Here is a 25,795-nt window from a genome sequence, read left to right on the forward strand (position 1 = left end):
TTAATTCCCACTGAGCATATGTTAGCTTGAAGTTATTATTATTAGTATTATTTAGTCAGCTTAATACACTTTAGGTTAGGTCCACTTTTACCTCAATTTGTGGGTTTTGGAGACTTGGAACCCGTTTCACATTCAGGGTGTGTCCCAAATGTGATTTAACATGACTGACGTTGAGGAGATCCTGCAGCACTAGAGCTCTCCCATCCAGCAGGTGGTGCTCCAAATCTCTGTAGGATAAAGTCTTATTCATATGAGAGAGAGAGAGAGAGAGAGAGAGAGAGAGAGAATGTTATTTGTGAAGAATACAGACAGGATAAATCTGTGTGGTACCAAGACAGATTAATTACCTGGTTCTCATAGAGACCGTTGTTATCAGGCACAAATAGAGTAGACTTTGTGTTTATATTGCTGAGGCGATTCATAAACTCTTGCCCTTTCGCTGAAGCTCTAGAATAATTCATGATTTGCTGGAGAGGAAAGAAATTTGTGAAATGCACACCTCAGATTTCATTCATGTTTGTCTACTCTTTTTGGTGTCTAAATTCCATGAATCTAAATCAGAAACTGCATGTTTTTGTATAATCTGGTGCATGAAATAATGCTAAATTTGTGAAGACCCAGAAGTCTTTACTGGGAGCATATTTCAGGATTTCTATCATACTTACTGAAAGAAAGTTGGAAAAGTTGGGCTTGGTGGAGAGAACCTGCAGGATGTTACCAGTGCAAGAGTAACCATCACCGATGTAGCCGATCTTACACTCACACTTTACATCTTAAACACAAATAGATATGCAGTGAGGCATAAAGTGGGCATATATTTGTATCATACTCAAGATCTAACTTAAAAACCTTAAGACCAAGGAATCTAATCTCAGAAAACCAGATGACCAAAGCCTAAACACAAAAGCCTCATCCTCAAATCACAATGATTATGAGCTAATCCTGGATACACAAAGCTCAAAGTCTAAACCTTTAAGTCTAATGTCCTATGGCTTTAGATCAGAGATCTCAAGAACTAATCCCAGAAATCCCATGCCCAAAACTTAATACTGGGGATATCTGGTATTAGGTTTTTGGCATGGGATTTCTGGGATTACACATGGCCTAATCCCAAAACTCATCCCTGCAGGATAATCCTGAAACCCCTGTTCCTAAGGCAAATTCCTGGAAACCTATAACAAGACCTAACTCTATAAACCCAATGAGTCATGTAGAAAGTGTAGGTCTGAGACGAGGCCCCGTCTCTGGTATGAACATAAAATTAATGCAATTCAAATGCATAGTACACACGGTATTAAAGATGTAGAATATATAAAAAATATATATTGATGCTAAGGCATAATGAGACATTTATTTGATGTCTGTTAAAGCTACATAAACATACCTTTTATCCGGTAACAGAATGTGTCCCAGGTCCTACTTAGGTATGTCTGAGTGCCATAGTCTACTATGCCCACATGACCAGACCCACAGTTAGGGTTGGAGTAGGACATGGGATAAGCTACCCGGTTCTGTGCAAGCCACCCGGCTGAACACATGGAATATCCAGCCTGCAGAATATACACACAGAATCACACACCTCAATGCAAAGTAAACTTTATGCTATAACATAAATGAGTTTGCTGCACGGATGCATACCTGCTGTGCATATGCAAGCTGTGTATAGGTAGCAATTGTGCCTCCTGCCTGCTTACACGCCTCTTGAGCCTCTGTGTAGTTCAGTTTGTATGTCCCCAGTGGAGAACGGTAGTGGAAGACACCGACAGTTTTATCTGAAATAATCCAGCCCAAGACTAACCTTTAGAAATATTCGAGTTTAAAAACATCTCATTTCTTTATTATTTAACTGTTTATGTGGATTTTTTTAGGCACATTGCCAAATATAGTCATTATGCTGATAGATTGTATTATAAATACATGGAAAAAACACCCACCTTCGTAGTGCAGGTCAGTGCACTGTGCGTCTAAATGGCACTGGCCATTATCAATCATACAACGGTTCACTGGAAGCACCTTCAGTTCACATGTCAGCCCATCTCCAACATAGTTAGTTTTACATTCACACGTTCTTTTCGCCTGGAGTTGAAAAAAATAGTTAAATGAGAATGTCTTACACATTGGATTGCATTTGCTAGAAGGCATTATATAAAGCATGTAATCTAGGAAACTAGTTGCACTGGCAAGGTTTAGCAAACTACCGAACTTTAGGCTATTATATTGTGTAAACCAATAGCAAGCCTGTCTTAACCCTGATTGATGATTTCTAGCGTCTATTAGATAAATCATTCGGCTCTAATAACATGTAAACTATTTCATAGGGAAAACTGAATGAAACGTCTGCTCACAGGTCCAGTCATTGTGCAGATGGCATGCTCATCACAGCCTCCGTTCACTTGTTCGACACACAGGTCTGCTGGGGAACAGACATATCCGTCTCCTGAAAAGCCTTTCAAACATGTGCAGTTCACTTTCTCTCCATTCTGGGAACATACGGCATTTTTTGAGCAGCCACCATTCCAAAACTTGCACATATCCGTTACTGGAAATGAAGGGAAAAACGTGAAACATTTATTAATGTTTGGATTAATAATTTAATTAATGTTGACACTTTAGTAGGTGTAGAAGCAGATCAAAGCTCTTTTTTTTTACCTTTACAGGTGATTCCATCTCCCTCATAGAACGGTTTACACACACAGGTGTTGTTCTCGTTACACACTGCCTTCTCGTGGCATGCAGGCAAACATATAGGACCATCAGCTACAGCATTAGAAATAAAGCAAGATATTTGAGTAACAATATGGAAATGCTTATATTTATTTATTTATTTTTCAAGCTGCCAAAGATAAACAGTAGTTACATGCCTAATTTATGTTCACATCGTAAACCAGCCCAGCCCTCGTCACAGAAACAAGAGCCTGTTCCTTCTCGACCCTCGTTACATGTTCCATGCTCTGTGCAGGTGCAGGCTATTAGAAGAGAAAGAAAATGTAAAAATAAATAGAATACATAGATAGAATACTTTCCTTCCCTATCAGAATTATTCTTTTATACTTCGAATGAATCCTCCTAAACATGTGAAGTGCAAATGTTTTCACCCTCATGCTTTCAGAAGGAATAATGCACAATATAGATCTACAAATTCATTTTTAATTATGAAAATGAAGATAGATCTGTTGTATACATGTGGATCTTTAGTCTGTTAAGGGAAAACTGGACACAAGGCAGGAATACACTAAGAATAAGAAGATAACAAGCACCAACATGTGCACAAGCATTCACACCTAGGGATAATTTATATGGCATGTTTTTGGAAAGTTAGATGGAAAGTGAAAAATAGAAAAGACACAGATATGTGGAGAATATACAAAACTTCCCTCCACTCTGTCATTAGTAGTCAACTTTATAATTTAGAAATGCTGAATGCTTATATATGATTTAAAAAAAACAAAAAACAAACAAAAAAAAAACACACACACACATACACACCTTTGCAGTCAGGTCCGAAGTGTCCGTCAATGCACAGTTCACAGGCCACGCCCTGAAACCCTTCATCACATGTGCAAGTACCATTTCCTAGAAGCTCCTCATCACAACGCCCACGGTTACTGCATGGAGATCCAGGCCCTCCGGGACATGCTTTAAAAAGGGTTAAATATCACTTATTACTATTGCAAATGTTCTAATGTGAAATGGCTTATAATAGTCTGCTTTATTTTTGCTTGATGTTCCGCTTACCCAGACAGTCCCTGCCATAGTAACCTGGGCAGCACTTGGGTTTCCATATGATCGTAGAGCACACAGACTGGCATCCAGAATTCACAGACAGAAAATGTTTTGGTAGGTCACAAACCTGTGTAGCCTGTATTGAAATCAGATTTTTTTTTAGAATTTACAAATGAACAGCTGCTAACACAAGCCATTAGCATATTAGTACTAGCAGATTCTTACTAGAAATTAGCAAATACTAGCAAAAAATACATAACAAATTCTTTATATATACAGTACATTTATATTCATCATCTAATGAAGAAGCCAATGGCAACAATAACAAGGGAAAAACTCCCTGAGATGATATGAGGAAAAAAACCTTGAGAGGAACCAGACTTAAAAGGGAACCTCATCCTCAAACCAGAGCTTTGGAGTACATTAGAAGTATAAAGTTGAACACATTATTAAAATATATTGAAAAGAAGCTTTGCTCCTTTAGCAATTCTTTTTTTTTCCTTCCAAATTTCAGCCTAATTTGATTATTGTAATTTGTAAAATGCAGAATAAACATTTGTGCACATTTAAGACAGTGTAAGTGTAATGGAATTATGGTGAGTACACAAGTTAAGTAGACCAACAGAAGGGAAATGTACCTTTGGTTTGGTTACTGCAGGGCAATCAGATGATCTTAGAGAACTACAATATCTGCAGGGCATCTGGCAATTGAAAAAAAAAATGTAATCAAAAAAATGTAATAAACAACTAAACACAAATGTTATTCATACTATTCATTCAAGTGATGAATAGTAATTGTACGCTGTTACGCAGATGTGTGTGTGTGTGTGTGTAAACATCTGTTTGGCCTACAACAAAGTATCATGTCTGTTTCAGTATATTTTACGTCAACAATCTTCTCTCTTCTTTGAAAATGTTCAGTAGTCTCCCTAACAAAAGTAGCTAGGTGAAGTTAACTGTATACGTGTAGATATATCCAATATGTCCAATATTATCAGTAAAGCACTTTTAACAACAGACACTGGCGCAAAGCAGCTTTCCTGGGAATTAAAAAATTCAGAAAAAAACTAAAGTTTACATTCCTATTAATCTTACATTTATATTTATATAACGACCACGCCAAATCAATGGCGATGAGGAAAAACTGCCTGAGATGATATGAGGAAAAATACGGGAGAGGAATCAGACTCAGAAGGGAAACACTCCTCAACCAGGACCTTTGGAGTAACTTATGAGTATATAGTTAGCAAAATTGAACACATTATTAAACTTTATTGAAATGAAGCTTTGCTCCTTTGGCAAATATTTCCGTTCCAGACTAATCTCGATATTGTAATGTGTAGAAGCTCAGCCCTTCTACTCACCCCTGCAATTCCCTACAGTTTGAATACATCTCCTGTATTGCTTATTTATTTATTTATTTATTTACATTTTGCCCATTCAGCAATGCTGAACTCAACACCGTGTCATAGTTCAGTACCATGATTCACTTACAGTAATGTCTACAATGTCCTGCTTATCACAGCGTCCTCCCAGGCTGGGTGGTGTTAGCAAACAATCGATACCATAAAGAAGACCCTCCTTAAAATTCACAATCCTCTTCACAATTCGACAATTCTTATCGTTGACATACAGTGCTCCCTAGAGGAATGGGAGAAATAACAACATTATCCAGAGCAAACACCAATAACTCAAATCTAACAAGGCATTTATGGCAAAAAATACTACATAGTAATAAATTATTAATGCTAAATATCTGTTAAATAGAAACACACCCCCAGATCATTCAGTTCAAATATCAATTAAATAATCAAAACACATCAGGATATGTTGTTACTGAAAAATAATCAACAGTGGATCCTGACAGTTTCTGATTCCTTTTCCACTGACCGCATGTCCTGGTGTGTTTTATTCCTCTTCTACTACAGCAAGTTCCCAATACTAACAATTCTTTATTCACTTAAAATGACATGTTGTGCTTTTTATATGGATATAATTCCATTTTATTGTGTGCTCATGAAACAAGGAAGTTCTGTTTATCACTTCTATCATTGCAGCTCTTAAAGGTAGGGTCTCCGGTGTTTGAAAGCCAATGTTGACATTTGAAATCACCCAAACAAACACGCCCCTAACCCAAATGAGTCCCACCCCTGTATTGATAGCTCCGCCCACACATATATATGCAACCCAGGCAAATAATGGAAAGAAACGTGTCTTTATCATAGCTGAAGGGAAGAACAATACGATTGCAGATAAACAAACAAGCAAAAATGACACACAAACTTAATCATGCAAAGGACGGTATATAATAGTTCTGTGTAACAAAGCAAAACCAACGTTACTCACCTATCGAGAAGGAAAAAAGCAACCTCAGCGACTTACTTACATTACTACGATAGAAAAGAGGTGTTATTTGTGTAGTAACAGTGTTTAGCTCAGGAGTTATTGACTCGGGAAACTCCAATCTGTGAATATGCGGCCAACTTCCTGCTCCTTCAGTTCTCTCCAAAGTTCTCTGGAAAGCTGATCCTATATATAACACGGGTCCTACTTCTTGCGCACTGAACACTCTCTCCGCCCATATTGACAAGACACGCCCCTTTCTGCTTATTGGCTACACATTTGTTTTGATTTTTGTTTTGTTTGTCGTCCCGACTCTGAAGCAGTTTTCTGAAGCATTTCTCAAACATCGGAGACCCTACCTTTAATATTCCTCACCACCTCTTAAACATCATAAAAACAATACAAAGCAAAATCATTAGAAAAATAAAGTTCTGCACTAAACACTTGGAAAACTTAAAGTTACAGCTTTAGATCTGGTTGTTACAAACCACTGACACTGGAGACGCCTTCCAAGTATGTTAATTGAACGTCTCCTCACAGAAAACTTCATCATATTAAAAATTACACACTGCTTCTAGCCATACTAGACTATGACTCTTTGACCCTATGTAATTTGTTCTGTTATGTGAATGTTGTGTTATAAATAAGTTTTGCTTTCTTGGTCACTTACTATTTCGTCTTCTCCAACGCAGCTAACAGAAATATCAGAGCCTTGAAGAGTCCTGATGGAATCAAAATGCATCGCCTCTGCAGAGTGCACCTAAACCACACACACATATAAAATAACTTTCTTTCTACCAAACACACTTTATGTTTCCTTTTCTATACCACAGCTGGAAATGACTGCTCTTTAGATATGTTGTGAAGTTCAAATCTAATGAGTGAATTATCTGAGATTTGAGAACATACTGTCTCACCTTGTTGTCTCGGATGATGTGGTACCGAATATACTCCAGCAGTTGTGGTCGATTATGCAGGCCATACAGGAAGTCCTTTTGCGCTTGAGGTAAAGCTGTCATGGTGGAGTCTGTGGGCAGGAACAGAGTGACCGGCTGGTGAAGAGGATCCTGGATTTGTTTTAGCACGTCTGTATCCTACAACAAGTCGAGGCACAAAGATATTTTTCTGAAACACTTTTATTTAAATCGTTTTTATTTGTCAGAAATGATATGTGACTGTAACGGGATAAAAGTTTTGTACACACTTCTAGCAGCTTGTAGAAAGTCTTGAACCCGTGTTTATCAGCTATGTCTTTGAGGGCTATCTGTCGGGAAAAGGAAGATGACATGAACCTTATGAAAGGTTATGAGTATTTAAACATTTTAGTGCTTTTAGGTGATTTAATCTATAAAGTATTACAAAACAACACTAATTTTTGGGCTTTGTATGAAAGCATCCTTTGGCACAGATTTGAACATATTTAGGAATGAATTTATAACAGCAAATTTCTAAAACACCGCATAACTTATGAATCAGCTTCAACTTTGTAGATGTAAAAAAACAAAAAAAAACAAACAAACAAACAAAAAACCACCACTAGTCCTTTATGTACATCATATATATAATATATACGACGGAAAAAAGCAAATCTTTAGCAAGATGCAAGTAACCAAGTAAATCGAACATAATAAATTCATTTATATGAATAAAAGTATTTATTTGAAAGCCTTAAAACATGAAATAAATTCAAATCCACTTTCAAAACGAAATGACCGGATTAAAGGATGGCTCAATAAATTGTCTTTTGCAATTCCTTTGTTTTTTTTAAAATGAATTCTTGTTAGTGGAATTAACGATATTCAATTTCAATTCAATTCAATTTAAAACAATTTTTTTTAACATTTCACATTGTCTCAAAGCAGCCTTTTCAGTATAGAAACAGAAGAGAAAAATATATATATAATAATAATAAGAAGAAAAAAAAATAAGAATAAAAATAAATAAATGAATACATACATTTAAAGTAAAAGATATAAGGTATATATATATATATATATATATATATATATATATATATATATATATATATATATATATACGCATATAAACGCATATCCCTAATGAGCAAGCCGCCAACAGTGGCAAGGAAAAACTCCTTGATAGGAAATATATGCAGTATGATATACATATCACTCGATGTAAAATATAAACACTTACATCTTTTGTGCCCGTCTCTTCCATCTGCTGATAACTTGGCGGAAACAAAACGGTGTCGATTTCATAGAAAATCCCGTTGCTACTTTCTTGATCGCTGTACACCACTTTGGCGTTGTTATTGATTTGTATTGTACCCTGAAGACAGATTAGAGCTCAGGTATTGATCTAAATTCAGCCTTTATGCTGTGGACACACTGCTTACCTCTGAATATGAAATGGTGAGGATTTCACCAGTGAGTGTGGTGAGGTTACGAGGCTGTTGCAGTTCTTCAGGAAGCAGGCTTCGACATGGCACTATGTGGTACAGCAGGATCGCAATATTTTTCTCTTTATTTACCATCTGCTGATCCTAGAAAAGGACAGAAGGAGAAAACATATCAGAGAAAACTAATGAAAAGCATCAAGTAAAGTGTAAATGGGGTTCCATCAGCACTGGGTTTCCTACTTAGAGAATATTATAATAGAGTTATTATATATAGAAGAATAAAGACTTAGGATTTGTGTCAGAGCTGCTGATTAATACTTAATCAATCAATCCAACCAATCAGAAATAGCATGTTGGAACTGAAATAGCTCAAACGGATGAGTTTATCTGATAATTCTGACTTTTCCCCTTTAAATTATAGTATGACTTAATAACTTATGACTTAAAATAAAATGAAATAATTATTTGTTTCTCATCATTTTGATTTTGCATTTAGTTCATCAGTATGTGAGAGTTTAATCAAACACTTACCCCCAGTTTGTGAAATGCATTATTATTTGGAGCAAACACAGTAAATGGACCTCGACTTTGAAGATAATAGATATCAGATCTCTGGAAATAACAAAACATATTATTATAACTTATTCTAACTTATATTTTATATTATAACAAAAAAGATCAATTGTTACAGATCTAACGTCACAGTTTTAATAAAAGCAAAGAAAGCAACATATTACATAATACTCAATAAACCTTATTAGCTGATATCCGTATAAACCCATTAGTTCATTATTTATGAAGGTATCATTAAAAGGTTCTGGACAGTATTGTAAATATACACAGACTTACTTGCAAACTGTGGGAAAAGTCAGTCAGACCTTTCTTTCGAATCTCCTGAAGTCAGAATGTGACAGATTTCATTCAACAAAATATATAAAACACAACATGAGAACTTTCTCAGGGAGAGCTAGTTTATACATCCGCTACAATATACACAATACAGTATACATGACCAGTATAGATATCTAATATTTATATCTAATAATTCTATAATAATATTGGTATGTTGTTGGATATCTGTTGTTATTTTTGGTCAACCTTTTCTTCCCTTTCATTCAGTGTACTGTAAGAGATATTAAATGTGTTAGGTGTATACTAGTAATGATTCATGGGCATTAACTGTATGTAAAATTTGTATGTGGACAATAAAGTAGTCTATACATGCACTGGAGTGTATGAGAGAATTTTGAAAGCTCTATTGTGCTAACCTGCAGGAGTTTGCTTTTGCACTTTATCCCATCTCCAATCTGATCTATGGCACATGTGCAGTTCCTCTCTCCTGGGCCTGTCATTGTACACTTGGCAAATAGGTGGCATCCTCCGTTTCTCTGGAACATCAAACCCACTCAGATCACATTTACATTTACGGCATTTTGGCAGACGCCCCTTATCCAGAGCGGCTACATTCATCTTATTATACATCTGAGCATTTGAGGGTTAAGGGCCTTGCTCAGGGGCCCAAGAGTGGCTGCTTGGTGTGCCCAGGATTTGAACTCACAACCCTTAGATCAGTAGTCCAACACCTCAACCACTGAGATACCACATCTATGCATGTCACATGTTGTGAACTCACAAAGGAATAATGCACAAATAAACACTGCAGCCACTATATATAAGTCCGCTAACTCTTTATAAAAACATTATAGTGCGTTATAACAGGTATGTTCCTGTTAAAGTATTATGCATAGTATATAATTCACAGTCACAGAAGACAAATATATGACTAATATAGATTATACTTTATATGCATTCAGAATGGATTATGAAAGCTGAATTTTAGACTCCTGGTGGTTTCCTGGACTCATTGTCGCAGCCCGGGTTCGATTCCCGAGGCAGGGAGCTAATCCAGCCACTGAAGAGCTAACTCTCAGTGTGTAACGGCCATAACTATGTATTTACCAGCATCACATTATTGTGCACTGTCGCATTTAAGAGACTGATCACTCATAATGCACACTAAGCGATGATGATGTAGGAGAACTTTATGGCGGTGTAATGAAAGTATCTCAGACTCAGTTGTGATACTTCATGCATTGCATCAAAGAGCACTATGAAGCCTATGCTGTCTATAGTTTAAAGATACACCCTACATCATAGAAAGAATAATGCATTAGAGTACATATTAAGAGTTACTCAATCTTGAAGATAAAGCTTGTCATGTGACACATACTGTAGGTGTATTAAGAATATTGGGTACATATGAATATATTAATACAGTACAGAGTACAGAATTCATATGAAGCATTTAAACAAATCGTCGCTGTCGGGCGGAATCCTCGTATCTCCAAAACTGTTATTTTTCAGGAAATTAAAAAAACGCCGTACCTTATCTGCAGTGCACAGGGTTTAGTCCGCGTTGCAGTGGATTGTCTTGCGCTAAATTTCTGTCCTCAGACGAGCACCAGAACTAGCGGGGGTCAAGATTTTTTTTTCTTTGAGCCCAGTGTTTTGAAGATATTTAGATCAGAAGACGTGTTGATTCGTTGCGACTCTTATTAAGGAGAAATATTCCGCGAAGCTCTCCCACGGAGTGAGGAAGAGGTGGACAGTTGAAGTGTCCAATGGAGTTATGAGATTTGCGGTCAAGCTATTTTCAAGACTTTAGATTGGTTAATAACTTGTAAAAATAACAGACCCACGTGGGAAAAAATATGAAATTGATCAAATTTGGACATACGAGGTTTCCACCCAACAGCGACGATATGTTAAGATGCAGTTTCCACAATAGATAATGTGACAACTGTACCACAGCAGTGAGGTCTTTACCTTTTTACACAAATTGATAGGAGTGCATATTTTTCCATTTCCAGAATAACCAGGCAGGCACACGCATGCTGACTGAAAGCACAAAAACACCGCGGTTTATTTAACACTTCACTGCTTTCTTCGTTATCTTTGCAAAATCTTCTGATACTTAATAATGAACTTTTCTAAATCAACAAGGGCTGTGATTGGGGACTGTGATTATTATGTGAGCGCATGTTAATAATGAAATTTCTTTAATGTTATCTACTGCATTGCATATCTGCATATCTTCTACAAACCTAGATAAAGGCATCTTCCACAACTGAAAAGCTACTTTTTACGACAGACAGTTGTGTATATTGCAAATAAAATTTAAATTAAAAATTGAAGTACATTTTTCCCCTTATTTGTATAGAAACCCCAGTATATACAAACTTTCACTCAACTTTTTATTTTATTTTATTTTATTTTACTTATTGCATTTTGCCTTTGTTACCTTGTTTGGTGCTGTGTGTACACATTTCGTATTATTACCACAGACTTCAGTGCCACTCACACATGGATTGATTGCTGGAGAAATTCACAACATCACAACCTTAGCATTTATACCAAAAATAACACAATACATATATACTGTACATATAGATATATTAAGTATACAATAAACAGTGTAAGAAGAAAGATGGAAGACTTACACACACACACTTTTCCATCCCCTGCATAGCCGGTATTACACACACATTGCCTGCGTCCGGGCATTGTCTTCTTACATACAGCACTGGGAGAACAGCCACCATTATTCTTTGCACACGCGTCAATCACTTTGGACACACAAACATATTTCAAAGTTAAAAGTGTGCTCTGACTCAGGAAATGTATGAAGAGCTTTGAGAACTTTACAGCAGCATGTACCTGTGCAGTGTGTACCGTTCCCCTCATAACCAGCTGCACAGCTACAGTAATATGAATTATCTGGTACTTTAATTAGGCAACTGGAAAAAGACACAAACACACACAAACACACAAGGTTGTTGTAGTAGATGTAGTAAAAGCATAAAGCAAACAACATTTTGTGATTTTTTTTTGTGAATAATCAATCAGTTTCCTGTGATGACATGGCCTCGATGTTTAAGACCGAAAGGTTCTGTTATTGGTTGATATCAATTACCTCTTGATTTATCAAAATAACAAATATATTGACTTTATACTTTTTAATTCTATTTTTGCTGGCTGCCTCCTCATACAGCATCAACAGTACCACACTATTCACAGTCTAGCTTTAAATTGCCAGTAATGTCACCAAAAACAAATGGTTCTATTTCTAACATGATCAAATTATATATATATTATACTCAACCAGAGATGACAAAGTATCTGATGTTTCAAAATTCCCACAGCTTGATTTCACTGACCAGCTTTAAAGCCCTCAGACTTTGGCCGGTGTACAGAGATCAGATATAGAAGGAGTACATGTGTTCCTAATAAAGTGGCCACATATTGTGACTACACTCACTTTGCACTCGTGTGGCACTTCCCTCCGCACATGTCTGTTGCAATCGCTGAAAAACAACAACGAGCCATGTATTTACTTACCACAGAAAATGAAATGAATGAATAGTGTGTGTGTGTGTGTGTGTGTGTGTGTGTATCTGGGTTTACCTATAGAGCAGTAGATTCCTCTCCACCCCACATCACACTGACAGTTGCCGTCTCCCTCCAGACCCTCATTACAGCGACCATTTACACACTTACAGTCTACAAGAAAAGAACAAACAGAGGGGAAAAAAATATCATGAAAAAAACTAATAATAATAAAGACATAGTAACAGAGGTAGGATCCATGATACCTTGATCACAATGGATGCTATATTTGCCAGTTTGGCAATTCTCGCAGGCTGTGCCGTTAAAGCCAGGGTTGCATTGACACACACCGGTGCCATTGATACCGTCCACACACACACCATTACCAAAACATGCCTGACCTTCAGGCCCTGGACAAGCCTCACAGTTAGTGCCATAAAATCCATCACAGCACTTTCTCTTCTAGAGAGAGACAAAGATGTATGTCACACATATGTCTGTCATTTAAAACACAAATCCATTGAAATGATTAAAAAACAAGGAACAAAAACAAGTCATGTGCCAAAAAGGGGTGTGGCTTATTTGAGTGACAGGCTAGTGCACATAAATTTAGCGATCTATCTGAGCTACGGATTTGCTTCAAGAGTAAGATGTATATGGGATAGAGTGACACTAGCCTGTCAGGAGTATCTAGAAAGAATCTTTTGTGGGATATCTTTTTGCCAGATAACGATATTGGGGAAAAAATTAGGAAACCTCGTAGCTGGAATAGCTGCTGTCAGGAATAGCTTCACTACACGTTCATGTATTTGTTATTTGTCTCTGTTGAGTTCTCCAGATATTCCAGGTCTCATAAGTGTGATGATGGATGGCAGAAATACAGGAATATGTCTCACTGATGTTGGTTTTAAAAGCATTTTGTGAAGGACAATAGAAATCCCTACGTACGATGGTGAGTTTTTCACAGGAGGACGCACAGCCGAGAAAGCGCCCGAATTTCCTCATGCTGAACAAACATCTCTTTGGTGACTGAATAAAAAAACACTAAATTAGAGCATGTTGGTATATAATAAAACAAATGATTTCATTTCAACAATGCCACACATCATGCTCATGGTTGTGGAGAACTGTTTTCTATTTACCGTCTTCTGTTTCTTTGTTCCGGGAGGACAGCGACTCTCAGGAGGACGGAAGCAGTCCATACACTTTCCCTACCCACAGCAACATATCAACAGACATACGATATCAGTTCTATTTTATTTCTACAGAGTTTTTTACAACAGTGTCTGAAGAGATCCTTATCCTATCCTCTTCTAGGGGTCACTGTGTATCTGTACTGGTGCAGAAGAGTAAAGTATCTAGCTTTGAAGACTAACTATAGGAAATAAAATTCCTGGGACAAACAGAAACAGACAGTCTTTATGATCACAGCAGCAGTTCTTGGATACAAATGCATTATCTAGTTGTGATTATCCTCTATAACATGAATAAGATCTGGGCAATTCATGGGCCACATTCATGACTAAAGACAACTTGGAAAAGTATGAAAATAAAAAATAAAAGGTCATACCCAAAATTCTCTGCTGGAAGATGTGTCACAACGATTTTTAGGGATCTTCAGTACAGCAGATAATCCGTGGATCACTCCGTTATCAGTCTCAATGTCTGTAGCATTCATCTGTGCCTTGTTTACTAACCACTGGATACAAGGTAGAAAGATTGGAGTGTGTGTGTGTGTGCATATGCGTGTGCATGTGTGTGAGAGAGAGACAGAGAGGGGGAGGGAGAGAGAGAGAGAGAGAGAGAGAGAGAGAGAGAGAGAGAGAGAGAGAGCGCAGTATATTATATAAGCAGTATATTTTATTGAATATATAAAGAGAGCAGTATATTTTATATGAGCAGTATAGAAGCTGGAAAGGAGACAAAATCAGTTGGGAACTTTAATATTGGGCTCAGATGTGTTGCTTCTCAAGAAAGGTCATCAGATCTCAGAGTTTCAGGTTGATTACAGAGGGAAGGAGTGTTAGACCTACGTTGCTGTTAGAGAGGAATATGCCCAGCTGATAGGAGAATCCCAGCATAGTGTCTTTATACAGACCGTCCTGTAGGTCAGCCTGCTTCAGAGTCTCATCCAGGACAATGTGGTACTGCGTAACATTCACATCCTACACGTGACAGATCATACACACACATAAACACACATCGATCATACACACACGACTAGCAAATTGTTACGTATAATGTGTTCATACAATTAAGTGCAAATGTTTGCACCCTCTATAGCATTTAATTTAAAACATTCCTTTATATGGGTATTTCATTTTTGTCACATGTGCAAAACAGCAAAGTGAAAATCGTTAGTTCACATGAGCCAGTTTGTTAGGAAACTAGGGTCAGTACACAGGGTCAGCCATGACACAATACCACTCGAGCAGAGAGGGTTAAAGGTGCCAGCTTGGTGGTGCTGGGGCTCAAACCCCCAACCTTCTGATTCTTAACCCAAAGCCTTAATCAATGATCTGCCCCAGTTTAAAAAAAATAAAAAATAAAAATAATATATATTTTTTTTTATGTTAATTATTTCTTAATTTTTTTTAAATAATTTCTTAATTATTTAAATGTTATTATTTCTGTATGCTCCACATAATGTAAGAATAATAATAAACGTTTTTAAAAAGTGGTTATTATATTTGAAGGTTTCCAGAGAGGTTAGTTTAACATTTTGGGAAATAGTCTCTAGTGTCATTGCTTTGTAATGGTTATAATAAAGATTGACAACATGTCTGTCTGTGTGTGTGTGTGTGTGTGTGTGTGTGTGTCTGCGTGCGTGCGTGCGTATACCAGTGAATCCTGGCCTGTACTCTTCAGGTATTCTCTGATGGCATCATCTGTAGGTGCAAATATTGTAAAGCCAGAGGCATCTTCTATCTCTTTAGTCAGGTTGTATTTCTAAAACACAACAGAAATTCAATTAAAAAAAATCTTCATTTTAGTTACAACATTAAAGTAAGAAACAGTTGTGTCTGTTCCACAGCTATTTTCACTTGAAACCTACTATAAGTGCGTTCTTGAAGAGAGAGAACTCTGCTGTCTTGTCCAGCACCCCAAGCAAACCTGTAGTCAGCTTACGATCAGGGATTAGGACCTGGCAAAGACAGACAACAGCTCATTAGCTGCCTTTTTTTTTCAGACAGTATTAAAAACCTTTGATACTTGCTTTATCTATCAGATGAATGAGTCCATTCTTGGCGACTATGTCTCCTAATGTAATAGTGGCTCCAGCAACCTTTGTGGTCTAAATAAAAATAAAAGCGGTACAATTTAATGAAAACAGTACTGACTTCGGTGTTTTGCTATTCCTTTTTAAGTGTGTGTGGGACTATTAGAAAGCTTACTGAATTATTAAGTCTTTACCTCATTGGTCCAGGAAACAGGAAATCTTCCTCTTAAAAGAGAATCCAGTTGTTGAGACGGTAAGCTACGCAGATCTGATAATCTATAAAGCCCAGGCACTACATGACCCCTAAACACACAGTCAGCATTTTGATAATTTAGTCACCGTTATTTATTCATCACTCAGGTTTATTTAGATGTCAACAATGCAAAAACACAAGGATTAACTTATGTTAAATGATGCATTTAAATAATGTTTCTGTTTCATGCTTAATGACTTTTATTTAATTATTTACAGTTTTTTCTTATCTGTTCTTATTTTTTTCATCAAAATGATTTTAAAATATATTTAAAATCTTTTCTGGCTAAGATATGTGATAGAGTAAAGCTTTTAAAGTAAGCCAGTGATCATTCACATGCTTACATGAAATGACGATACACCCAGAACTTCATACAACGCTACATAATCTAATCTTCATACAGCAAGTAAGCTTAGTTCTTAATGGGTTCTTTAGAGGTTCATTGGACTACTAAATGGTCTTGGCTTCTAAAATGGGTCTATTTGGAGACATACAGTACAGTAGTTTGAACTTTGAGAACTTTCAAAGATTTGGGACCATTTATCAGACTACACTGTGGTACAGATCTTACATGACCAGACTTTGAATGTTGCTCCTGGACAGCCAGAAATCCTGATCATCTCTGCTCATGTCATTGATGGCTGGTAATGAGGGCACAAAAAGAGTAATGTTCTGCTTCTCATACATCATCTGCGTCAGAGCTGCTTTCTGCGGATCATTGAATAAAATAAAAAAACATGATATTGTGCCTTTGACTTTCAAAGGTAGCTTTAAACTAATGTTATAAACATGGAAAGTGTTGGGCTTACGGTGACCCATGTATTGAATCCACTTAGGTCAAGATTGTTTTCCAGTTCCTACAAAAACACAGTGACATAATTGCAGTTTGGGAAAGCGTATTAGTTATAACAGATATGTAAAACAAAAGAATAAGACTACATTGGGGGAAATATTACAAATAATATTACAAATATTACAAATTATAAAATCCAAGAGGCAAACTTTTTAAACTAATATCATGTGGATTTTTTTCACTATTGATATCTTAGCATCAACTTTTTATCAATTTCTTTTACTTTCCACTTTTGTTATTAAATAATAACATTTTTTATTTAATCTCACACATTATGTCACATTTCAATTTGTCCTAAAGGTGTACAAAATTCTGCACTTAATCCAGAGTTTGGCTGAACAGATTTTTGGTGATACTGAGCAAGTCATGACCCGGCTGTCGTACCTGTCCCAGAGATCCATAGCAAATTCTTCCATCTCCTATGTAGCCGGTTTGACACACACATTCAAACTTTCCAGGATACAACATCAAACAATTGGCCTACCAGAAAAACACAAGTCTTTCATTCTTTTATTTGTCCATATTCAGTTAGCTCTTGATCCTCATCGGTAAGTGTTTGTGCTGCTTACCAGTAGATGACATCCTCCCATGAGGTTTACACACTGGTTTATAGGCTCACAATCTCTCCCAGTGCCACGGAAATTTCGCTTGCAAACACAATCATTCTGGAAAAAAACAAACAAAACTCCGCTGACTGACTGAATGTATGGATGTATGTATGGCTGGATGGAAGAATGGATGTATGGATGGATGAATGGATGGATGGTTGGACGGATGGGTTGGTAAATTGATGAATGTTTGGATGGATGTACGAGTGTATGGATGGATGGATGGATAGAAGGATTAATTGGATGAATGGATGGATTAATGGATGGATGGATGAATGAATGGATGGATGTTTGGATGGATGAAGAAATATATGGATGGATGGATGGTTAGATGGATACATGGTTAGATGGATACATGGTTAGATGGATACATTGAGGGACGAATGGATGAATGAAGGGATGGATGGATGAATAGATAGTGAGATGGATGGTTGGACGGATGGTGGGATGGATGGGTGGTGGGGTGAATGGACGAACATATGGATAGTGGAATAATTGGACGGATAGATGTCGGCGGATCAGTAATATCAGTATAGGGAACAGTTCCTACCTGACCAGGACCCAGATAGACACAGGAGGCGTTAGGATGACACCCTCCTCTGGACGACTCCAGACAGTTATTAACAGGCTGACACTCATCTCCATCCTCTCTCCATCCACTTAGACACTCACACTTGTGTCTGCCCTTTCCCAGCTGTACACATCTCGCCTGTGACGGACATTAGAACATGCATTTCCATGGATTAGTCTGAAATAATGAATTATTAAACATTTAAAGCTGAAAAAAATAAAAGTGAATTTCAAATTAATCAAATTTATTTCAAAGCAAAACAAACAAATAAATTAGTGAACTTAATATAATGGCACATCAATCCAAAACACCCACACACATACACACATTCTTGCCGTACATTGTCACCGCAGCCCCCATTCAGACTCCATGTACACGGGTCTTCGTGCACGCACTGGAATCCATCGCCCATATAACCAGGCTTACATACACAGCTTTAATAAAAACAAACAAATAAGCAAATAGATCTTTAGTTCAATCTCTACATAAAAATGTCAAGCTGGAAGAGTAAATAAATAAAATCAGCATATAAACATTATTCATGAAACACAATTAAACTATATATAAAGTATATAGTTTAAAAAAAATAGATAAGGTTTATCTATGAAATACAGTTGCACCAAAATGTAAATCATGAGAATACATTTAAAAACTCATTAAAAAAGTTTTACATTTACCTTAAAGGTAGGGTCTCCGATTTTTGAAAGCCAACGTCGACATTTGAAATCACCAAAACAAACACGCCCCTAACCCAAATGAGTCCCACCCCTGTATTGATAGCTCCGCCCACACATATATACGCAACCCAGGCAAATAATGGAAAGAAACGTGTCTTTATCATAGCTGAAGGGAAGAACAATACGATTGCAGATAAACAAACAAGCAAAAATGACACACAAGCATAATCATGCAAAGGACGGCATATATTAGTTCTGTGTAACAAAGCAAAACCAACGTTACTCACCTATCGAGAAGGAAAAAAGCGCCTCGGCGTCTTAAGTAAAGTTGAATTTCCTGAGTCAATAACTCCTGAGCTAAACGCTGTTACTACACAAAACGCAGTTGTAGCTGCGTCTCTACATTACTACGATAGAAAAGAGGTGTTATTTGTGTAGTAACAGCGTTTAGCTCAGGAGTTATTGACTCGGGAAACTCCAATCTGTGAATACGCGCCAACTTCCTGCTCCTTCAGTTCTCTCCAGCGCTGGAAAGCTGATCCTATATTAACACGGTCCTACTTCTTGCCTTATCGTAAGCCTTTCTTCGCTTTCTTTCTTTATTTTTATCCTCCATGTCAATGTTAAAACCAGGGCCGGCCCTGCGCATAGGCAGAATAGGCAAATGCTAAGGGCGCCGCCCACCACTAAACTATTATTTTTATTAATATATATATATATATATATATATATATATATATATATATATATATATATATATATTAATATATATGTATATATATTTTATTACCTGAGAAGTATTTTATTTATATATTAATTATATAATTAATATTATATGGCCGGCCCTGGTTAAAACCGCTTTCTGCTAATGTCACACATGCGCACTGAACACTCTCTCCGCTGCATATTGACAAGCCCCGCCCCTTTCTGTTCATTGGCTACACGTTTGTTTTGATTTTTGTTTATTATTCGGCCTGACAGTTTTCTGAAGCATTTCTCAAAAATCGGAGACCCTACCTTTAATCTTGCTAACCATTAAATCTAAACTTTTATTTAGAGATTCAAATGATTCAAATGGCAAATGATTCAAATTCAAATCTGCCTCAGTGACAAAGAAATGATTCTTTTAAAGGCAGTAAACATTGGGCTTTAGCTGTTTAGACTAATTCATTTTTCATTCATCTAAATAAATCCTCTATAAAAGATTTACTCAGATGAATGTTAAGGTTTAAACTGTTTTACTTCAATCCATGTCGGTGCAGAAATTAAACTAGAATATTGTTTACTTTTTTTTATAGAATAGGACACTCACTTTTGCTCTCCTGCTTGTTCCAGGAGACAGTTGGCGTGAATGTGGCAGATTTGGGTCGGCCCACAGGGAAGCTCATGTTTATCACACAGGTCTCCGGTGATGCCTTGCTGACAGGACCGTGCCTTACACGCACCGTTTGCTTCAGGTCGATTGTCACAAACGCCACGGACACACCTACAGGCTGAAAAATACGTAGTTTCAACAGAACCAATAAAGCTGAAGTTTTGCATCTTTGGTTTACGAAACATAATCATCTCGTCTTCTGTTGCAGATCCTCATGCATTTGTGTAAATTATGTAGCTGTATGAAGCTGATCAGACATCACACAAGCTACAGGGCCACAAACATTTACTCAGAAAGGGAAATATTTTCACCCACATTTTTTTTTTGATGAACTATTAATGCGGCTTGTTTTAATTCAATTCAAATTATCTAATTATCTCAAAGCAGCTTTACAGAACATAAGATACAATTTTTTTTATTTTATATGAAGATTATTATAATACAGAAGTTCAGATTAATATTATACTTATATTTAAATGTTTGTATTTATCCCTAATGAACAAGCCTGAGGTGACTGAGGTGACTGTGGTGAGGAAAAACTCCCTTAAATAGAAGAGGAAGAAACCTTGAGAGGAACCAGACTCAAAAGTGAACCTCATCCTCATTTGGGTGACACTGGAGGGTGTGAGTATAAATATACAGTCAGACAATTGTGTATTGATGAGGAGGTTTTTGTTCTTAAAGACCAAATAAAATTTTAAATCGAAGGTTGATGAAATAACTGAATGTTTACAGCCATGTTTACTTTTCTGGTCAGAATCCATAGCACTATTCAAATTATCAAAATAAACACACAAATAAAATGAATTGCCACTCTAAATTGTCTTATTTAGAGCCTGTAGCTAATCGCTCATGGTTAAGGAATAAGAAGTAACTATTTTTGCCATACAGAATTTTTACATAACTTTACCAAGCTTTACAAAACTGTACTTGCTGTAGAGCACTCCAAAAGATTTTCTGTCCTTTATGTATAGCAGTGAGGTGAGGTGAGGGTAAAGTCTTACTTTGGTTACAGAAAGGGCCATATTTGTTGGGGTCGGTGCAGTACTGGCAACGCGACCCTTTGAAGTTGGGCTCACACTGACACGTACCGTTGCCATCTATACCATCCAAACACTGAAACAGCAGGAGAAAGTTAGCTGTGTATTCAAGGGGAAAATTATTAATATTCAGTGTGTGTGTGTGTGTGTGTGTGTGTCATACCTTGCCATGTGAGGAGCATGGGGCATTGAATCCACCAGGACAAGGAGAACAGTCTGGTCCATAGAAGCCTTTGCAGCATTCGGGGATCTAAAAATTAAACCCCACAAAGTCAATCATAATAAAAAATGATTCATCTTATGATTCATCTGATGATTCATGACATGATTCACCTGTGAATAATTAATTTTATCTTTCACACATTTTCACATTCTGCCCTTTTCCATATAATCTAAAAAACATATAAAAAACCGTGTAATTTGTTTTTTACACGATTCATTTGTTTTCACATGGTCATTTTCTCTCATGCAAATTTCTTTTCACATGTTTTATTTAAACACACATGCTCTTTATCTTCATGTTAACAATTTTACTTTTCACACGTGATCACATTTCCAACTTGAAATGTTTGTCATGTGATTACGTTTTGTAGTATGTTGTAAAGTTGCAAAGGGTTTTAGAATGTTTTCCTTTAGTAAAATTAATTTAATTGTTTTAATAATCGATCATGCAGTTTAGTTAATAATTATATATACAGAACAATGTGTATCATGCTGTATGAATACAATAGAACTCATTAGTTCATGAGGGAAAACTAAGTCAAGTCCACATTTTGTTTTTAATTCCATTTAAGTCTTAATGCCCACAAATTAAATCACAGCACAGCAAAGACTGATGTGCCATTATAGATCATGGTTTAAAAAATATTTTCCGAACAAATTTATGCTTATTTTCAACATATTGATGTTAAATGAACTTATAGATGTTTATAATCACAAATTTTTCATACATCTTTAGACCACTTCACTTATTTGACTCATCTTAATGTCAACATGTCAGAAAAGTGGCCATACAAATATTATAATCATGTGGCCTCTATGTGTCCTCATAACCTCTACCAGTGGCCAAAAACCTCTCCAATTGCACATCTTTATCATAGTATAACTGCACCATAATTTAAGAAGTCTTGGTTATTTCAACTCAACAGAAAGCTTTCTTCATCACATGCACATTTCCAAAAAGCATTACACATTTAACTAGCCATCTTGCAAAGCCCAGTAATACAAGTTGAAAGAGATCTTAGCCGTAATGGGTATGGTGTGAAATGTTAGGTGTTATACTCACAGTGAGGGTTTCGTTGCAAAACAGTCTGCAGCCCAGAACAGGAACATCTATGCCAAAAGATATCTTAGTGTACACACAGCCTACGGATCTCATGTTCTGCACAGAGTGGATACAAGAGAGAACGATTTTAGATTTTAGAAACCAGATAATTATGCTATTAAATGAAAAAGTGTTGCTCTTTAAATTGCTACAAAACTTCATATGTTATGTTACATCTGAGGCAAAAACAGAGAAATCTATCCATCCACCTATCCATCCATCCATTTGACCATCCATCCAACTACTCATCATTCATCCATCCATCCATCCATTCATTTACCCAGACATGCCCATCCATCCATCCCTCAAACCAGACATGCCTGTTCATCCAGCTATCCATCCATCTATCCATCTATACATCTATCCATCCAAATCTAATCTACACAGCACAGTTTTGAAAGGGATTATTACTCACTTAACCAAGATATTTAAATAACTACCAAGATCAGGTTTATGATAAATCTCAGATAAATTTATAATTAATAATAAACAATGACAGGAAACCGAGTATCTCCTTACCAGTGACACGCCAGTTGGACAGGTCATGGAGTCCGACTTACAGCTACCACATGGACTCTGAAGACAGGAAGCAAGATAGCGTTGCTGTAAGCGTAAGTGTTTTATCTCTAATAATCAGCTCTAACTGCACTTTATCTCAGTTCCTCTGAGCTTGGGTTCATACTGACAGGACACTAAGGCTTAATCTCAACTAAAAGGAATCTTAGGTTAGCTTGTGGGATGTTTCACACTGTTCATAATAAGATAAGATAAGATAAGATAAGATAAGATAAGATATACCTTTATTCGTCCCACAATGGGGAAATTTCTCTGTTACAGCAGCAAAGAGAAAGAAATGCAAATATATAAAATTGATTATATATAATTGATCCTGGGTTAACAATTCATTCTGGCTATTCATAATCTGACATTTCACACTGTACATTCTTAAACCCTGGGTTATCCTATTAGCTTATTTCCTGTATAGCTTATTTCCTGTACCAACAACCAACAACTGCTTTTACTGTAATTACAAGTGTGCAAAGTTCCTCTACCTGGGACTTAAAACTAGGTTTAAGAATACTGTAATAACCCAGGGGTAAGCACAGTGTGAAAAGCCCCTTTGAGACTTCCTTATTAGCTTAGAATTAGGTGACTTGTTACATGCTAGCAGGTTAAGCTCCTCCTGCCTTTTAAAGAATAATTGCATCCACATTATTATTTACTGCTAATAAATGGAGGTTTATTTTGTATTTCTATTTTATTTTCTACCCCTATATTTCTATTTTATTTTCTAACCCTAACCCTAACCCTAGGTTTATTTTGTATTTCTGTGCAGACAAGTATAACACCCCTACCACCACCACCACCACCACCACCACCACCACCACTACCATGACTGGTGAATTCTTTCTAGCTTAGACTGTACTGTACATGCATGCCATCATCATGTCAGGTGATTTCACAGATATTTTTCAGCACATCTTTAACACATCATCAGCACTGATTAAGAAGGTGCGTGTGAAATAAAGTTGAAGGTGTAATGAATGAGGATGATGTGGATTGATACTGATTCTCACCTCATAAACATTACTTTTTATCAAATCACATCGATGTGGAAGAATGGGCTCTATGGATGGTGGAATTAAAACCTCTACCAGTGAATACAGACATCCGTTCTTTGCCTCAACATCTGCCTCAGCCACTGCTACCCCACTGATCAGGATTTGACCCTGCACATGGGCAGAAACCATGTTACAAATGTTTCACATGTACAAATCTAGCGCTTACTTTACCATTCCATTACAGCATACTCGTAACAGGTAGAAATGAAAATAATTCATTTTTTTTTTTTTAATTCATTTAAAAGTCAAAATTATTGGCACCCAAACAAACGAGACCCGAACTTAACCAGGCATCAGTGGACTTAGATTTGGAATCGTCTGTTGTGATTAGAAGAATTTTTTTAATAATTTTTTTTTTTTTTAGCCTAAAATATGTCTGCCTTCTTTTGCTCAGGGTGCCAATAATTCTTCAGTTGACTCTATATTAATCATGGCCTTCTTAATTAAACAGCAAATTCTCAGCATTTATTCTTTACAAGCAAGGTTAACAATAAAGCATCACTTTTAATTAAATTTAGCGTTGGACTTGAGTACTCACTGCAGCAGTCACATTAATTGTCAGGACTTGATTGGCCATGGATACGGTTTGTGAGATGGAAACGATGTAGCTAGCTTTCAGCTGATGTGATTGAAAAGAACACAAATAATCAAGAAATTTCTGCGAGACATATTTGATTTTCTAAAGAGACTAAAACAGCATAATGATTTATTGAGAGTAATGCACACCCGGGCCGAGGCTACAACATGGTTTCTCAGAAATTCCAGTAGTTTCGGTTTACCCTGTAGATATAAGACAAAGAAACAGAATAAGTAAGCTTTACAATTATAATCTGAGGAAAAAAGTACACAAGTTTACACGGCGCTGAACGAGTGTGGCTACAATATGGATGTCTACATAATCAAAAGTATTAGTGTAACTGGTATTAGGAATCATTTTAATTGGATTTTATTTCCAGCATGGTCTCAGGCTTTAAATTTGTAACACTGTTCTTGGCTTATTTCATATAAAACAGGTGACAAAGGTTCAGGTTAGGGCTAGAGGTGAGGTTAAAGTTTGAACCCTTTTATACAAATTATTTTTTGTGAAACTGAACATTACGCAATGATATTATTAATTTGAATTAATATATAATTGCATTAATAAAACATTTTTTATTGTTTATTTATTTATGCATCTCTGTTTTGTTTCTCTATGTAATTATTATTATTATTATTATTATTATTATTATAGACCAATAATAATAATAATAATAATAATAATAATAATAATAATAATAATAATAATAATACATTTTTATCTTATATTTTCCAGGGAATATGACACACACACACATATATACAGTTCAACAAAATTATTCAACCCCCAATGCTGTAAATGGTTTTAGGGAATTTAGTGTACATTTGTAATTGTATTCAGAATGAAATCCTACAAGGACTT

General features: G+C 36.3%; 1 protein-coding gene across 1 annotated transcript in view; it reads right to left on the reverse strand.

Annotated features, from left to right (window-relative positions):
- stab2 (stabilin 2) overlaps nucleotides 1-25,795 on the reverse strand; it is a 41,168-nt gene that overhangs the window by 2,340 nt on the left and 13,033 nt on the right. The window contains exons 16-65 of the mRNA XM_060889239.1: nucleotides 25,084-25,137; nucleotides 24,896-24,976; nucleotides 24,313-24,465; nucleotides 23,255-23,311; nucleotides 22,697-22,792; nucleotides 21,575-21,661; nucleotides 21,376-21,487; nucleotides 20,309-20,489; nucleotides 18,660-18,753; nucleotides 18,299-18,457; nucleotides 17,710-17,805; nucleotides 17,525-17,620; nucleotides 17,097-17,144; nucleotides 16,859-16,995; nucleotides 16,229-16,337; nucleotides 16,032-16,109; nucleotides 15,870-15,959; nucleotides 15,656-15,763; nucleotides 14,848-14,979; nucleotides 14,385-14,513; nucleotides 13,957-14,025; nucleotides 13,763-13,843; nucleotides 13,081-13,276; nucleotides 12,893-12,988; nucleotides 12,747-12,792; nucleotides 12,146-12,225; nucleotides 11,929-12,054; nucleotides 11,730-11,803; nucleotides 11,255-11,326; nucleotides 9,697-9,816; nucleotides 9,278-9,322; nucleotides 8,960-9,040; nucleotides 8,426-8,572; nucleotides 8,224-8,358; nucleotides 7,271-7,330; nucleotides 6,984-7,160; nucleotides 6,737-6,826; nucleotides 5,218-5,364; nucleotides 4,362-4,424; nucleotides 3,736-3,859; nucleotides 3,487-3,636; nucleotides 2,862-2,966; nucleotides 2,650-2,757; nucleotides 2,346-2,539; nucleotides 1,935-2,076; nucleotides 1,639-1,772; nucleotides 1,385-1,550; nucleotides 666-772; nucleotides 348-467; nucleotides 92-241 (exon numbers count right to left, since the gene is read on the reverse strand). Of these exons, the coding sequence (XP_060745222.1) occupies nucleotides 92-241; nucleotides 348-467; nucleotides 666-772; nucleotides 1,385-1,550; nucleotides 1,639-1,772; nucleotides 1,935-2,076; nucleotides 2,346-2,539; nucleotides 2,650-2,757; nucleotides 2,862-2,966; nucleotides 3,487-3,636; nucleotides 3,736-3,859; nucleotides 4,362-4,424; nucleotides 5,218-5,364; nucleotides 6,737-6,826; nucleotides 6,984-7,160; nucleotides 7,271-7,330; nucleotides 8,224-8,358; nucleotides 8,426-8,572; nucleotides 8,960-9,040; nucleotides 9,278-9,322; nucleotides 9,697-9,816; nucleotides 11,255-11,326; nucleotides 11,730-11,803; nucleotides 11,929-12,054; nucleotides 12,146-12,225; nucleotides 12,747-12,792; nucleotides 12,893-12,988; nucleotides 13,081-13,276; nucleotides 13,763-13,843; nucleotides 13,957-14,025; nucleotides 14,385-14,513; nucleotides 14,848-14,979; nucleotides 15,656-15,763; nucleotides 15,870-15,959; nucleotides 16,032-16,109; nucleotides 16,229-16,337; nucleotides 16,859-16,995; nucleotides 17,097-17,144; nucleotides 17,525-17,620; nucleotides 17,710-17,805; nucleotides 18,299-18,457; nucleotides 18,660-18,753; nucleotides 20,309-20,489; nucleotides 21,376-21,487; nucleotides 21,575-21,661; nucleotides 22,697-22,792; nucleotides 23,255-23,311; nucleotides 24,313-24,465; nucleotides 24,896-24,976; nucleotides 25,084-25,137 (5,502 nt within the window). The remainder of the gene's footprint in view (nucleotides 1-91; nucleotides 242-347; nucleotides 468-665; nucleotides 773-1,384; nucleotides 1,551-1,638; nucleotides 1,773-1,934; nucleotides 2,077-2,345; nucleotides 2,540-2,649; nucleotides 2,758-2,861; nucleotides 2,967-3,486; nucleotides 3,637-3,735; nucleotides 3,860-4,361; nucleotides 4,425-5,217; nucleotides 5,365-6,736; nucleotides 6,827-6,983; nucleotides 7,161-7,270; nucleotides 7,331-8,223; nucleotides 8,359-8,425; nucleotides 8,573-8,959; nucleotides 9,041-9,277; nucleotides 9,323-9,696; nucleotides 9,817-11,254; nucleotides 11,327-11,729; nucleotides 11,804-11,928; nucleotides 12,055-12,145; nucleotides 12,226-12,746; nucleotides 12,793-12,892; nucleotides 12,989-13,080; nucleotides 13,277-13,762; nucleotides 13,844-13,956; nucleotides 14,026-14,384; nucleotides 14,514-14,847; nucleotides 14,980-15,655; nucleotides 15,764-15,869; nucleotides 15,960-16,031; nucleotides 16,110-16,228; nucleotides 16,338-16,858; nucleotides 16,996-17,096; nucleotides 17,145-17,524; nucleotides 17,621-17,709; nucleotides 17,806-18,298; nucleotides 18,458-18,659; nucleotides 18,754-20,308; nucleotides 20,490-21,375; nucleotides 21,488-21,574; nucleotides 21,662-22,696; nucleotides 22,793-23,254; nucleotides 23,312-24,312; nucleotides 24,466-24,895; nucleotides 24,977-25,083; nucleotides 25,138-25,795) is intronic.

This window comes from Tachysurus vachellii, chromosome 16 (genome assembly GCF_030014155.1).
Source record: "Tachysurus vachellii isolate PV-2020 chromosome 16, HZAU_Pvac_v1, whole genome shotgun sequence".
Taxonomy (NCBI): domain Eukaryota; kingdom Metazoa; phylum Chordata; class Actinopteri; order Siluriformes; family Bagridae; genus Tachysurus; species Tachysurus vachellii.